This window comes from Tetrao urogallus, assembly GCF_951394365.1.
Source record: "Tetrao urogallus genome assembly, chromosome: 18".
NCBI lineage: Eukaryota > Metazoa > Chordata > Aves > Galliformes > Phasianidae > Tetrao > Tetrao urogallus.
Genome location: NC_136831.1, coordinates 3,428,451 through 3,443,918, shown reverse-complemented (window position 1 = coordinate 3,443,918; position 15,468 = coordinate 3,428,451). Strand labels below are relative to the sequence as shown.

Here is a 15,468-nt window from a genome sequence, read left to right as displayed (position 1 = left end):
CCCAATGGGAATTTGTCCTCTGCGTAATTTTGTGCTGCAAATGAAACAGGTACCTCAGAAAGCTCAGCGTCTGCTCAGTGTGCACAGCAACGTGAGGCCAAAAAAACCCAACCAACAAACAGCAAATAATACATCAAATGGAGATATTCCTGCCCAGTGCTGCTCTGAGTGAGAACAGAGATCTGGCTTTGCAAAAAAGAGAATGCCAGATCCAGCTCTCTGGCTTGCTGGGATGCTGCTCCTCTCCTGTGAGCAGCAAAGCCGGGAGAGAAGCAGAGCAGGATCCAACCCGGCGCGATATTCGTGCACTATTTTCCTTGACAGCTGCGGTGCATAGTGGTAAGTGCATGTTTAATTCATTCACAATTTATGGTGTAATGAGAACAATGAGTGTGTCTGAGGAAATAATTGCTTCACGGCGGGGAGCTGGAGAGTTCAAGTTGGTTGGCACCTGGACTTTGAATCGGGGCTGGCGGCGATTGGCTCTGCCGCCCCACAATAGCGCTGGTGACAAAGCTGCTGGGGATGGGGAGGGGGCTGGAAGCCACCCCCGCGCCTCCCGGGCTCCCACACGGACCCCTCTGGTTCCAGTGCTGGGCACCCGGCAGAAGCCACAGAACTGGCCTTTTCCCAACCTTCATTTGCAAGCGAGCGTGCACCCTGCAGCACGCACAAAGCCGTGCCCCTTGGAAACCGCCGGCTCTTTTCTTTTTCCCTCCTTCCCTCTAAAGACCTCTTCACTGCTCGGTCCTGGCTGCCTCTACCCGAACCTCCTTTTGTTGGGAAGGGGAGGGAGGGGGCTGACCCTTGGCAGTGTCCTCAGCAGCCACATGGAGCTTCAGAGCCCTCAGAGGTCAAGAGCATCCATATGGAGGGCCCGGCATCACCACGTCTCCCAGCTGTCCCCATGGCAGCTGCACTTGCGGCCCCGCCACAGCTCCCACGGAGCCAGGAGGCCACTCCAAGGAGCCCTGAGGCTGATCCCAAGGAGCTTGGAGGCCGCCCTGAGGAGCCCTGGAGCCTGCTCCAAACAAGGAGCCCTGGAGGCCGTTCCCAAGGAGCCCTGGCGGCCTCTCTGTGGATGACGTTCTGAGGAGCTCTAGAGGCTGCACTCAAGGAGATCCAGAGGCTGCTCCAGGGAGCCCTGGACCTGAGGTAACCTGCTGGCTGCCCTGGTGAGGCTTCATAAGGAGCTGTGCCTGGCTCCGGGCCCTATCTGGAGCACTAACGACTCGCCACGCTGAGCCCAGATAGATTGCATTATCCACCATCAGCGCTTTCATCCCGCAGCTGAGCAGGGCCAGATTTAGAGCCAGCAACAAAGAGACACAGCATTGCTCAAGCCCTGGCCTCAGCAGCACGGGCTCTGCAGCAGGCACGGAGCAGCTCGTGCCTCTTGGCACTTAGAGGAAGCACGGATCTGATTTCTCCAGCAGACATGTCAAAGCACGAGCAACAAATCTTCCGTGCCGCAAACCCAGCCTGGGGAGATGATCTATCAAGATGGGGCTCTTGGACAGAGCATCACATCGGAGGGAAACACGCTTATAAAGTGCCTTGAGAATCTCGGGCGGAAGGTGCCATGTAACCACAGGGGCTGTTGTTGATTATTACACCGTTATGTTGGGGATCTGCGCCACGGTTCATCGGCGCTCAAGCTTTTCCATACATGGACCGCATGGGATGGAGCTGAGGCTCCGTTCCCACTCTCCATATGGGAAAGCCGTGCGCTGGGGATATGCTGGCCTTGGATGTCTTTCAGAGATGCTGAGCTGAGTGTCCCATGCCGCACTCATCCCCACACGGGGCTCGATGGAACGCTTCGAACATGCGTGTAGCGCTCAGCAGCACATGGAGCCTGCTTTTAGCACAGCAACATCTGGGTGTGCGCAGAGTGGGTGAGCAAAGCTCTGCGTGGGCTCTCTCCTGGGGACTAAGTGCTCAAATTCCTGAGGTGCATACATTCTAAGCTGCCTCTTGAACTAGGAACCTAATTCAGGCTAAAAGGATCAAGATCTCAGGCTGCTGTGTCACACAGGTCCCTTTGAAAACACCCTGCCTGCATGCATGATGAAAATAAGCACAGACAGAACTGAGAGACGGAGTTTAGGCGCCGACAGAAACATGAATTTGCGTCCTGACAGACAACCACGTTTTATCCCATGTACTCGGAGGTTAAACACAGCGTTCTGTCAAGCTGCACACGGAGCAGCGCACGCTTTGGCAGCGGCATCTCACGCAGCCACGGTGAGCACAGCATCGCTCCGCGGGGCTGTGCAGCACAATTTGCATCGTGGGACGTGGCTGCCAGCCCAGCTTTCATCTGTGCCGTAGAGCAGCAAGGAAGCAGAATGCTGAACGCACATTAGCTGCTGCCTTGGCTAGCAGTGCTGCGTCACTGCACTGCTGTAGCTGCTCCTTGCAAACCTTGATACCTCTCTGCCTGGGGAGGAAAATCTGCAGACACTGAGCGCTGCAGGTGTACATAGGAACGGCGCTGGGACACAAGGGCGAGAGCCTTCCATCCCCTGCAGGATGCTCAGCTCAGATCCCAAACCCTGCCCGCGCAGCACTCGCACACAGCCTGGACCCAAAGGAGGATCCAGATCCACTCCAAGCGCAATCTCTTCTCTCATCTTATGACAAATCCAGCCCAGATGGCAGGTCATGATACAAATAAAGCCATCCATAATTGCCTGTGGTTAATTACTGAGGACAGTTGGGGTTTTTTTTGTTTGTTTTTTGTTTTTTTTGAGAACATTACATTGTGAAGAGCTTCAATCAGAAAGCCCTCATAGCACCTGTGGCTATTCTGGTTTGGATGCAGAGAAGAACTGCAGCCTGGCAGCCAGGGACCTTGCAGGGCCTGATGATCATAGCCTCCACCCAACTCTGGAGCAGCCACTGTGCTGCTCTGCTCTATTCCCTCTGTTCTCCCATAGCCAGACTGTGCCTGAGTCTGTGTTAGCAAGAGATGCATTTTACTGAATTGTTCTCCACCAGGTTGAAAAAAACTAGAATTATCATGATTGATTCCAGCCAGCCTACCACAAAGCACTACGTATGCTGTAGCACTAACCCCAAACGCGCTCACCTTCTACCTGCACGAAGCTCCATGATGTTCCTGAGGCCTCAGACCTCAGCTGTCCTTCACAGGTCAGACATCAGCACGAGCCTTTCTCCTGTGCTTCAACAGCAACAGATGCAGAGGGCGGCTTTTAGGGCACGGAAGGATTTTTCAGACAAGAACAGGGATTTTTTGGGCCCTGCTGCTGTTGGGACAGGGTGTGGGGCAGCAGCTGGGCCTCGTTGTTGTAATCAGAGTTGGTCTGCAGGTGCCAGGTTATTCTTTTACTACACCCAGTATTTATATTTCAAACCGTAGCATAACTGCCCTGTGGAGGCAGTTTATGGCACCCGGAGAGCTGGCAGGAAGAACTGTGCCAGAGGTCTGAAAAAAGGATCCCAGCACCTGCAATGGGAGCAGGCCTCAGACTGTGGGAACAGGGCTGGCAGGGGATGCTGCCAGGCGGCTGCTCTGCGTGCCCCCTGCTGCAGGAAGGGTCTGTGTGCTTGCTGTCCTCTCGTTTCAACTTCTGCTTTTACAGCAAGGAAGTCAGACCTCGTCCAGATCTTTTCAACTCAAACAGAAACTTTGGGGAGATTGCAATTGCTTGATTTTGCACCGGTTTAGATGCAGCCCCAAACGGGTGTGCTTCCTTCCAACCATACCCAGAGCAGCAGAACAGGTACAACGCTCCCGGGTCTGCCTCCAGATGAAGGACATGGCCACCCCTGATGTGCCAAAGGAGGAGAAGCTGGGAGAGCAATGGGGAACCTGCTGGGACTGCCATCAGGACACAAAACCTGCCTAGCTCCAGTCTGATCCAAACCCAGGCCAGCTCAGTGCTGCTGAGCCCTGGACTGCCCCAGCAGAGCAGCAGCAGCCCCATTGCTGCAGCCCTTAGGGGATGTCAGAACATTGGTGGTCCTCCAGACTGAGCTCAGGCTTTGGCCTGGAGCCAGCCGCAGTCTCCTGGAAGTTTCTCTTGGAGTTTAAAGCGTTTGGATTGGGCCCAGTTTGCCTCGTAAAGGCAGGAAAGTTTTAAGCAGGAGGACAGCAAATAACTGTTGACAAAGCTGGATGGCTCTCGCAAAGTCAGGGGAGAAAAGGGAGATCTGAAGTGCCCAGGAGCCGCTCTGACAGGCGTGAGGCATTGGTGCTCCTGCAGCCCCACTCGTGGTCTGCCTGTCTCCAAAACCCGCTCGGATGCAGCGTCCCCATCGCTTTATCTATGGGATGGCTGTGTGAAAAAACATCCCTGCGTTCCTTTTCCCTGTAAATTGATCACTCCTAACACCCCGGGTCGCTCAGAAAAACAAAAGGGCCGATTTGTTCAGTTGCTCCAGGTGCTGCAATGCAATCAGCAAAGAAAGGTTGAAATCTGGGGATAACGTGGGGAGGTGTCAGGTGAACTCTGGCAGCTGAGCCAGGCTCTATTGCTGCCCTGCAGCCCTCACGGCTCCATGGTGGTGATCCCTGGCACCAGCCCTAAGATAAACAGCCCTAAAGCAGGCAGGCAGGACCTGGGGAGGATCAGTACTTCTTTTGGAGCCAGGGCTGAATTCCCTTTGTTGATGGTTTTATCACCTCTTTACCTGGGTGGGGCTTTTCATGTCATATTTTGGCAACTTCAGTGTCCCATTAAGCCATTAGCTGCAGGTCTGCTAGTGGGTGGCAGGTTTTCTTCCTTCCTGCTTTATGGGGAATTATAGGATCTGGAGAGTGATTTTGCTCTGTCAGAGCAAATTGCCTTTGCTGACCTAATGTCTAATAAAATGGAAGATGTTTCTCCAATTATTTCCATTGCGAAGCATTAGATTTTGTGTTATTTCCACCTATATTTGAAATATATACGGAGCATGGATAAATTGAAACAACCTAATTTTAGAACTTGTAGCAGTTTTTCTACCTCTCATTGTAGTGCCCATGCTGTCCTGTGAAAGGAGGAAAAACAACAAGAAAGGATCTCCTCAGCACAGGTCACCAACAGTTTCAGCCATAATAGACAACTCCATTAGGAGCAGTAATTAACGGTAAATGGAGTCTGAGTGTTTGTCTGCTCCAGATCTGTGCCCTCAACAAGGCCTGGGTGCCCAGCAGCTGAGTCATCTGCCCAACAGGTTCTGAAAACCCAGCAAACACGGTGTGGCTCCAGGAGACGTGTCCTTTCTGGTGCTCAGAGCACCCTAAAGAAAGCGGTGTGCTGAAGGAGCTACAGACTTCTGAGAGGTGCTTAAATTTCAGTGCTAGCCTGGAATTCATGGGAACAATGTGTTTCAGGTATCTGAATGCCTGAGGAGCTTTATGCTGTACACCAGTGTTCCCAGAGCTGTGGCAGTGTTCCCATGCTGAGCCCCACGTTGCCCAGCTCCAGGGCCCTGACACAAATCTTGCACAAATAGGTGAAAAATCCACGTGAAACGGAGAAATGAAGAAATGCAACTCCGGTTTTCCTCTCTCCTTTTTACCCATGCATCTTTTTCTGCTCTGTGAGTTGAGCTCTGGATTTCACTTGGAAAAAGCAAATGGGGAAAAGCAATAGAGGAAGCCTCTCTTTGCCTGCAAATCTCTGCTTGGCTGTTCTGATGAAATACCCTGCAAGGTGCTGAGCTCTTTGAGCAGCACCAGCCTTGGGCTGGGTGCTTTCGCAGAGGAGTTGTTGGGGTGCAGCTGGGAAAGGAGAACGGGCTTCATGGGATGGGGTGTCCTATGCTGCTGGTGGGGCCAAGAGGAATGCTAACCAGAGCATCGGATGCAACCTTTGTGCTCTGAAAGCAACTCCAAATGCAGTTAAGTTAGTGCTTCTGAGGCTTTGCCCAGCCGAGTGCAACAAACACAAACCTCACACCTCTCTGCATAGTGGGAGCCTGGGACAAGTGACAAGTGACATCTCAGGCCTTCCAGCCCAGGGAGAGTGAGGGAGTGGGGAGGAACGGTTGATTAAAATCAGAGTTTTTTGTTCAGAGTTTTCATTATAGATTCAGATCTATATCGAAATTAGTCAGCCAATGACCTCATCCAGCAATGATGAACAAACAAGATGACAAGCAAGTGTCGATAAGTCTCAGAAGACGTAACATCATTCCTGAGCACAATTAAACACAGCCTTACAAACACTCAGGCCCTGGCTTTCATGAAATCCATATGGAGTCATTAGCCTTCTTAGGCCTGGTTTTCCAACACTCTTAGATGCAGGATGAGAGCCTGACTGTACAAAAATTCACTGAGATTATGTAGGCTCTGAATTTAAAGGGAAAGAGCCATTTCTGAGGAATCCCTTTCTAAAAATACTTGCTCTGGAAGAGGAGTGGTGAATCTGCAGGCAATTTCAGACCTTCTCCCCAAACCAAGCAGTCACATCTCCAGTGCTGTGTGAGCCAGCCTGCCCCTGGCCTGCACAGCACATGCATGATGCTACGTATTCACTCTGCTCTGCTCCCATGTTGATCTGTCAATGAAGGAGAGGTCATCTAAAGGCAGCAAACAGTAAGTAAGTGATAAGGGGCTCAATTTGTTTATGCTATTGCAGATTTCAGATGATATCAGAGCTGCATAACTGCTACGTAAAACATTACAAAATGCAACACGCAGACTCTCACAAAAGACAATTTTTTGCAGGATCAGACCCTTGTTCACTTTTTCAGTGCTTTTTTCACAACAGTAATTTCAAAGGGGAAAAGTATTATTTAATTATCTTCTTTTCTTGGTTTGAATTCACCAGCTGCACATCTTCCCCTGGCTTTATCAAAGAAGCCACTGGTATAAGAGCACATCTAATTTTAGGCGGACTTTGGTTGGCTGACTTAAAATTGATCATGCATTTTAGTTTCAGTAACTCACAATTTCTGTGCACTTTGATAGTGCACTTTAGAGAACAAGTCCTCTTTAATGACAAAGGCTTAAAAGAAATGACCTTTCTGAACAAAATATCAAAGCTTAGAAAAGATAGTCCCTTGGAAAAAAAGACTCAGCTAAAATGACCTTGTGTTCTGAAACTTTTTCATACAATATCTGACATCTTGCTTTTCCTTTGTACCCTCGGAATGAAACCAAGTATAATTCAGTAGTGTGCGGTGCCTCCAGTACATGTTGTGATTTGGGAAGGACTTGCAGTGCGTTAAGATAATTAAAATTAAATAAAAGTCCAGTGGCATCGACATGCTGTCAAAACTGCTCATCGCTAGAACCAAAGCTGTGTATGTTTTCCAGAACATCCGATAAATCACTTTAATATACTATAGTGATCACAATTATTTTCTTCACAATACAATCTCTTTCTGCAGAGCAAAATCACTACTCTGAAACCACAGATTGCAGAGATTTGGGCACGTCACAGGAGTATCTGCTGCGCTGCCCTGCCAGCACAACAATTAAAGCACTGTTGCGGCAGAAAGCAGAGGGCTGAGAGAAGGAGGGAGGCTGTATCCCTTTTCCTCCGACCGCCCCAGCAATGAGCGTATCTGTTACACGTAACGCAAGAACTGTGAGCGGCACCCAAGTGAAGTTTCACCTTGATAAGGGGAACCCTTGATGCTGGTGGACAATGCTCTCGTGCACTTTTCTTGTGCTTTAACATAGAGTGGAACTATCCTCTCTCATACAGCAAAATCCAGTGTAATAATAACAAATAAACATCATCATCGTCAACCCATGCAAATGAAGCTCTGACCATATGCCAGCCAGCTCTGCCAGGACCGCTGGCAGCTCCATGCCCTGCAGGGGAAAAGAGGCAAAGAACGAGTTCTGGAGGGCAGAATGTTTCTAGACTTCAACCTTAACTGTTACAAAGTGATCACAGAACTATTATCAACTGCAAACGAGCCCCAACCAACACTGAATTTAGTTCTTATCGGGTTTATAAGCACCTTCACAATGCCCCTCATGCTGTATGTGGTTTAGGAGAGTTTCACAGAGCTCCCAGATTGACCGAGATCTACTTTTCTGAAATGGCTTTTTGATCATCAACATCCAGTTCTACCAAAAAGAAGGAAATCCAGGCCTGAATTCAGCCAGCTGCATAGGGAAGGGCATTCAGGAGAGGCTCTTCATCACCTTGAGGATCTGCCCCGCTTCCAAAAGCCCCACAGCCCCATTTATCATGCACAGACACCAGCACAACACCAGACAAACCCACAGCACCCCATGCACGACAAGGGACATATCTCTGTTGGCACAAAGCAGCACCCGAGTGGTAAAAGCACAGCGCTCCCCCTGTGGAGCCAAAGCACAGCCGCCCTGCACCTCCCTGAGCAAACACATGGCATTTTACTGCCCACAATTCACCCTATGCATCCTGACAAATTCCTTCTCCTGAAACTCACCGTTGCCCCAGGCGAGGCTTGGTGGCACCTGCCGCAGCTTCCTTGCTTATCAGAGCCACGACAACCTCTTATCTATAATTAGAAGGATCACTTGCTGATTCAAGGAAGGTGAAAACCTGCCCAGACCCAAGCCAGGCTGACATGCAGTGAGGCACCGGGCAGAGCTGGGCACGCGTCCCGCTGGGAGCTCTGAGCAGGGGACGGCCTCTCCTCATGGATCTGGGGCTGGAGGGGATCAGTGCTCGTGGATCTGGGGCTGAAGGGCAGCCAGGGCCTGGTGGGATGGCTGCCTCCTGCTGCAGGCCCTGCAGATCAGCACGTGGCGGCCAATGCTGCAGCTGGACCTCAGGGAGAGGAATTTCTGCCCCCTCGTAAGCACTCAGGCCATGCACATTCCTTTGTTGCAAAACAGCAGACAGTATATTTTCCCCAGTTAAAAAAGCCATACAAAACTCTATTATGCACTGTGGCTATTCAGGTGAGTGAGATGCCCAAGCAGGACAATAATGGCAAAACAAAATAGTGCAAAATAATATTTTAATCTTATGTAAACATATGGACACAAAACGATGTCAAATTTGTTAAAAAATCTTGGACATTAATAATAGAAAATGGGATTTTCTTCACGTATAAGAGTGAAAAGAATGGTACGAGGAAGTAGTAACAAAATGTTAGTAGAGGAAACTTCCTCTTGGAAAGCAAGCAGAATCAACACAGTATATTGGAAGTGTAAGTCTGTGATGAGATGATAAAAAAATAATGGAAGGAAGCAAGGTACAACTAAAAAAAAAAATTCTGGCATGAGCAATGGATATGTTTTCATGAATTTCATTGCACTTTGTGTGCTAATAAAACAGCCACTGATCTTTGCATTTTAATTTACAAGAGCCAAATCTTCAAACCTATTGAAAGCAGTCCATTTGGCGATCAAAGAAATCCAACAGCTCCAGCAGCTACCTGAAAATTAAGACACTCTCGTTAGTTATGTCTTAGTAATCTTACCACAAAATGCAACAGTCTGCAGTGGGGCCCTGTGACAGCAGCCTGGCTACAGCAGCCATGACCACAGCTGCAGCCATGGGCATAGACAGACTGAAGTTGCCCTTCACTGACACTGATCAGTGTCAGCCAAAAAAGCAGGAGTTCAGTGAGCACAGGTCAGGTAAAGCAAAATTCAGTTGGAACACAGAGTTGGGAAAAAAGTCTGATCAGAAGGAAAACTTCATCTTTTCAACTAGCTGTTTTCCTAACTGTGATTAGGAAACACCGATTCGGAAAAGTTTGAGATAAGATGCATCTGTTTGCAGTGCTTCTGCTCTTACTGCAGAGAGCCTGCAGACTACCTCACAGCTTTGTATTTACCTGACAAAGTTGCCTACACTGGACAGGCTACCAAAAATTAATGACATTTTCAGCTTTCAGCTCTAGCAAGCTCTTGTTAAGAAAAAAAACCCAGCATTTTCAGACAACTTCCATGCTGCTAACATTTTTACAAACGTTTAAATATCTCACAGATTTTTACACTGTTTTTACAAGCATACACTTTTATTTGCAGAATTCCTCATGTGAGATATGAAATATCATCAAAGCCTATAAATATAAAAAGACTTTACTAGGAAGTTTCCTTTTACTCACCTATCCATGTGAATCACTTACTCTAAAGGCACGGCAAGTCTTTTTATTGCTGCAGCACTTGCCATAATTTATATTGGAGGGTGTAAACGTTTGAGAAAAGCCCAGGCTCATGAAGATCCGGTACTTTGAAGATGCGATCTGTAATATTATTCATTGCATCACTGTTTTCTATCTTAAAAGGAGGTGGCATCACCGCAGAGCTGCAGCTGTGCACTGAGTCTCTGTCTCATCATGAACATGGAGGCAAAGCCCAGACTTGCAGTGCACCTGCGTGCGCTCTCATCTTGCTCTAATAGTACTGACTAAGCACTGGGAAAATTCTCAGGCCCTTGTTTACTGAAAATAAGGATCTTTTAAAACTGCAACCATATTTGAGTGTTTTAATTAAGCTGTAAAACTTCAATAATTGAGATCCACAGGTGTGAAATGGTATAAATCGATGACAGAAAGGCCCATACCTCCTGGTGGGGTAGGCGTTCAGCTCTTCCTGCTGGACGGAGGCTCTTTTCTGCAGAATATTTACCTGCAAAATACATCCCAGGTGAAAATGCTGTTTACACATAAGTTTACACTCATTTCACAAAGGTGTTTTTCTTGTCTATTCTGCCTATATAAAATGCAGTAATGCTTTAGCTGCATATTAGAAGTAATGATAATACTCCATAGCAGATTGTCAGGATATCCCCAGCACACCACTTGCTGCATGCTACCCACTTTAAGAATAGAGTCAAAACAGCTTTTACATTCAGCTTGTGGCAGCATATGGATTATCAAGGGGTTGGGAGCTGCAGCTGTACCCTCAGTGCAGGTACAAAACCTGAGTTCTGATCCCCACACTTCTGTTCTTGTGATACTCACCTGCTCTTGAAGGGTATGAAAATTAATGTTTATCAACACAGTGGCAGCTTTTGGAGAACTCAGCAAAAGCAGATCATTATTTTTAGTGATATTTATTGAAAATGTTGCCCGAGCACACAGTATTTTCCTTCTGTTTATTTTTATCGCTGCTTGGTGCTTATACCAAGCCTGTCCTCTTCATCCCCCTCCAACAATAAATAATCCTGACAGGTGCAGAGATTCTGCTGCCCTTCTTGTCTGATGTTTTGAAACAGGAATTCCAACAATTTTCAAAGACCAGCACACCTGTGCTTCAGGAAGGAGCCCTGCTTACCGACTGGTCTGTGGCTGCAGTGTACCAATGGCAATGCAGCCAGCAGCTCTGTGTTTCTGGTGACACCCAGTTTTTAGTGTGTGCAGTTACTTTTACTCTTCTGAAATGCACTGGTGCTCACAAAAGCCCCGCAGGTGGATATCAGATTTTACCTCTCTTTTTTTGAACTCGTTACAAGATGTAGTGTTCTTACATTCGCTGCAGTGCAATGCTTCCTACCAGACAGTGATAATGGTCAACAACGCTTTAAAAACAGCTTTTTACTATCAAGTGGAAATTGATTTCCCCAGTTAATCCTTAACTTTTTATTTCCCATAAATATTTCAGTGAGAAAGAGCATCGCTTCCATCAGGAATCCTTTGACATATAAGCAGAGTGTCTATAACCACAGTATTAAAGTTGTGTCGTTAGCAACATACAGGAATTTGAAACTTTCCCCTGTGAATATTTCCTACTTCTGTTAAAGGCAAATTTTGCCATGGGAAACATCTCATGCTTGGAAAAAATGCAAGATAAATACCCTTCTACATGTACAGAAAAGAAAAAAAGGAATAAGAAGGAAAGAAGGGAGGAAGGAAAAGTAAGATCAGTAAAGCAAATACATTTAATGACCAGGCATCTCCATAGAGGGAGTGCATAAGGAAGAGAAACAGAGAGCTTGTAGATCTCTACCAGCTTGAAAAATGCTGTGTCAAGCCTGCACTTGCAGGCTGTGTCCTCAGGGCTGTCGCTCCTGCTGGAGCCCTGGGCAGCCTGCGGCACCTCCAGCACTGCCATGGCACTTCGTTTCTTCCCTTCCTGTCGCCAGGACAGATCCCAGAGCTCTGCATGGGGCCATCTGCCAACACTGACTGTTTTATTTGGATTGCCATTATCCCACATCTACGATCACTCCTCTTTATTATTATTTATCCTTCCTCAGACCTTTCTGTGTCTGTGAGTTCAGGCAATGACAATAATGTATGAAGAACTTTCTTCCAGCTCCTCATACACTCAATAGAACAGCACCAAATGACCTGTTTGGGAACTCAATACTAGAAGTATTAGTAGTTCCCTATTTACAATGACATTCTGATATTTCTATTAGCCAGGCTTGTGTCTATTTCACATTAAAAAAATTGATTTTGTATTGCTGCAGATGAGCTAGTGTTTTGCAGGATTTAAGACAAAGCGTTACAGAAGTGAAGATGGCATCTGAAGATACAATACAAAAGCTCTCAAGGTGAAGAAAGTGGGGGATGTGACTGAGGAGCATGGGAGCACTGCCATAACCTGGTTTTGAAACTTACTCAGTATGTTAGCCAAATTGTAGATGGCCTAATTTCTTGCCTAGACAAGAATGTTTTTACCCAGCCCCCAAAACTGAAGATAAATAATAAAAATTTACCTGAGATTTTAAAGATACGATGGTATCTTCAAGTTCCTGCCTCAAAGATGCTGGCATTAGAGTTTTGAGTTTAGTTTCATATTCTTGTCGTATATGGGTCACCTGTACAGGAAAAGAAAAATATATAAATAGGGCTACTCTGAAGGTTAGAAAGTAACTTTATTTTCACTTCTTTTGTCCAGTTTGCAGTCCAAGTAAACTCAGAATTACTGTATCAATGGAAAGGTAAGACGAAAGATCAGCAAAGACCTGTAAAGAACCAAAGATGTGTAAAAGATGAAGAAAGGGAAAAGAAAACATGAAAAGGAAATCGTTATGGAAAGGAAACAACAGTAATACAATTGTTGGGCTATGGTCAGAAGAAGTTATAATACTACTTTCCTAACTCTATCTCAACAGGGATACAGGCACATGGCTGAATGGCCTGCTAATACCAATGTAAGTATTTCAAAACTAGCTTTAAAGTTATTATAGACAAAATCCACAGATTGTTCTTTGCCCCTTTTCACAGTTCATGGTTCAACTACTCTTCATCAACAGAGTTAAAATAGTTTCTCTAGTGGTTTTTTTCACTTGTTGCAAGTAACTGGATAAGGCCACCTGACAAGAAAACTTGGCCCGTTTCATGTAAAATAGTAATATCATCATTTGTACAATTAACTTTCCCCCCATAGTGCCAACATTACTGTGTTCAGAAGTGAACTGTCAAGAATCATAGAACTGCTCAGGTTGGAAAAGACCTTCAGGATAAAGTGCCACCTCAACCTAACCATGGTACCCTAACAGCCCACTGTTAAATCATGTCCCTGAGCACCACATCCAGATGGTTTTTAAACACATTAGAAATCTGCAAGGAAACAACAGGCAGAAATGTTAGCTTGCTTTTCTGTGCAGTTATGAGATGTCATCCAGTAGCTTCCAGCAACTCAGACACGTCATGAGACCAGAAGTTCACGTAAAAATCATTCCTAAAGAAGAACGTCCTAGTCCATAACCTTACCCAACAGACGTGGAGTACAGCATGAAGTGCTGTTACACGAGGACAGACCAAGTGGAAGGGCTGTGCTTTGCAACTCCCAGTGTACCTGGATTTGCTGAATCCTGACAAACGAGTCCTGGGAGTCTCTCCTGGCTTTGCCCACCAAGTCTCCCAGAACTGCTGCACACTTTATTACTGTGCTGAATCAGGGCCTCACATCTATACTGAAGTTCCAATAGGATTAACTGCTTAATTCAAATTAAGCAAGTATTTAGGTGTTTTTTTCTGGATTAGCAGCCGAATATGTGAATAAAGGATAAAAGGGGGCTCTATAGCAGATTAATTTAGGAAATATTTTTAAACTTTCAAATCGATTCTTTCTTATCTAATGCATTTACACAGCAACACCATTTTGTGCTGACTCTATTTTAGCACATTTTCTTAGCTTGCAGTGAAAGCACAAGTCAAAGCCTCAGCCTCCCAGCTCCGTCCCACTTGCTTGCACAGGTGGGGACCGAACCAAGGTCAAGGAATGATGTGCCAATTACCACCCTGTGCACAGCTCAGAGCATGCCAAACTATACATTATGCATAGTGCAATTATCAATATAAAAGGAATAAAACAATCTGATTAAACTTCAGGAAAATTTTGCCTATGAGTCATTCTGACATGCAGAAATCTCCAAATCTCTATGCAAATAGGCAATTAGAGGCTTTCCTTGTGAACTGCAAGTGATGCCACTATGCAAATATAAAGAAATAACAGGAAAAAGATCTGTAAGACAGGAAACCTTGTCTGAACTCTGCTTGTTTATAAACCAGTGATCAAAATTTATGTTTCTTAAAGTTACTCTGATAAACTTGTGCTAGTCGTTCTGCAGAGGCTTACAAAGTTATGGATAGGTGCCTTGCCAGCATAAACATTTTCTGAGCCAACTGCTCATTTGGGTGGGGACCTCGATGCAGTCAACTCACACCACAGCTCCATGGAGAGCACTGAGGATGTGAGGAGCTGAGCCTGGGCTCCCAGCAGCTTCCTTAGGTGCAAGCATGCAGGAGTCCCTCATTGTAATTCTTCCAAGAGGAAAGTCAAGGCAATTTCATTCAAAATAGATGTAACAAAAAGCTGAATACAGCTCTGTGAGTGAAATAATAATGATCTAATTGTGCAACTTGCAACCAGGTCGCTGTTTTTAATAGTTTAATCTGCAAGTGTCCTCTAAAGACGTGCTTTCACAATGCTCTTTAACATTTGCCATTGACTCTGCAAAGCACCCAGGGGATCGCTCCCCTTTGATGAAGGTGTTTCTTGGAAAGTCAGGAAGGAACACGTATGGTGCTTTAAAGTACAGCTGTGTAGTCTGGGTCTCCTGAAAGACAAAATGAGAAACAAGCCCTGGTAGCAGAAGGGTTGCCTGGAGTTGATCTCTTACTCTATTTCAGAAAGAAGATGAACATTTTTCTTGCAGTAAAACTCTTCTTTGGGATACAACTGCATTTTGTTTGTTTCTGAAGTCAAAATATGTTTCTTTCAACTGTGCTCACTCATAATTGCATCACAATGAGATGAAAATAAGATCCCAGCTGTTTCCTGTCACATTATGATAAAGAACATGCTGAGGTTTTCGGCTGAAGTTACTATCAAGGTTTATTGACCCAAGAGATTAAAATAGTGCATGGCAAAAATCCGAATCAGTTCTTACAACTGAAAAAGGACACACAGTGGGCTAATATATGCTAATCTTAATGAGGGGAGGTTTTTATTTTTTAACATTGATTTCTGACCCAAGGAAACTGATGTTTGCAGGGATTTTGTGTGTGCATGCGTGTGCCTTAAAGGCTCTCTTGTTCTTTTATAGCTTCAAGCTGCAGCCCTAGGATCCTCGAGCACTGTGTCTCCTCTCGCACTCG

The 15,468-nt window shown here is 46.2% G+C and overlaps 1 protein-coding gene across 1 annotated transcript in view; it reads right to left on the bottom strand.

Annotated features, from left to right (window-relative positions):
• Positions 1–1,112: 1,112 nt before the first annotated feature.
• CEP112 (centrosomal protein 112) overlaps positions 1,113–15,468 on the bottom strand; it is a gene marked incomplete at both ends in the record, with an annotated part of 145,394 nt that continues 131,038 nt past the window's right edge. The window contains 3 exons of the mRNA XM_079544254.1: positions 1,113–1,290; positions 10,479–10,543; positions 12,579–12,680. Of these exons, the coding sequence (XP_079400380.1) occupies positions 1,113–1,290; positions 10,479–10,543; positions 12,579–12,680 (345 nt within the window). The remainder of the gene's footprint in view (positions 1,291–10,478; positions 10,544–12,578; positions 12,681–15,468) is intronic.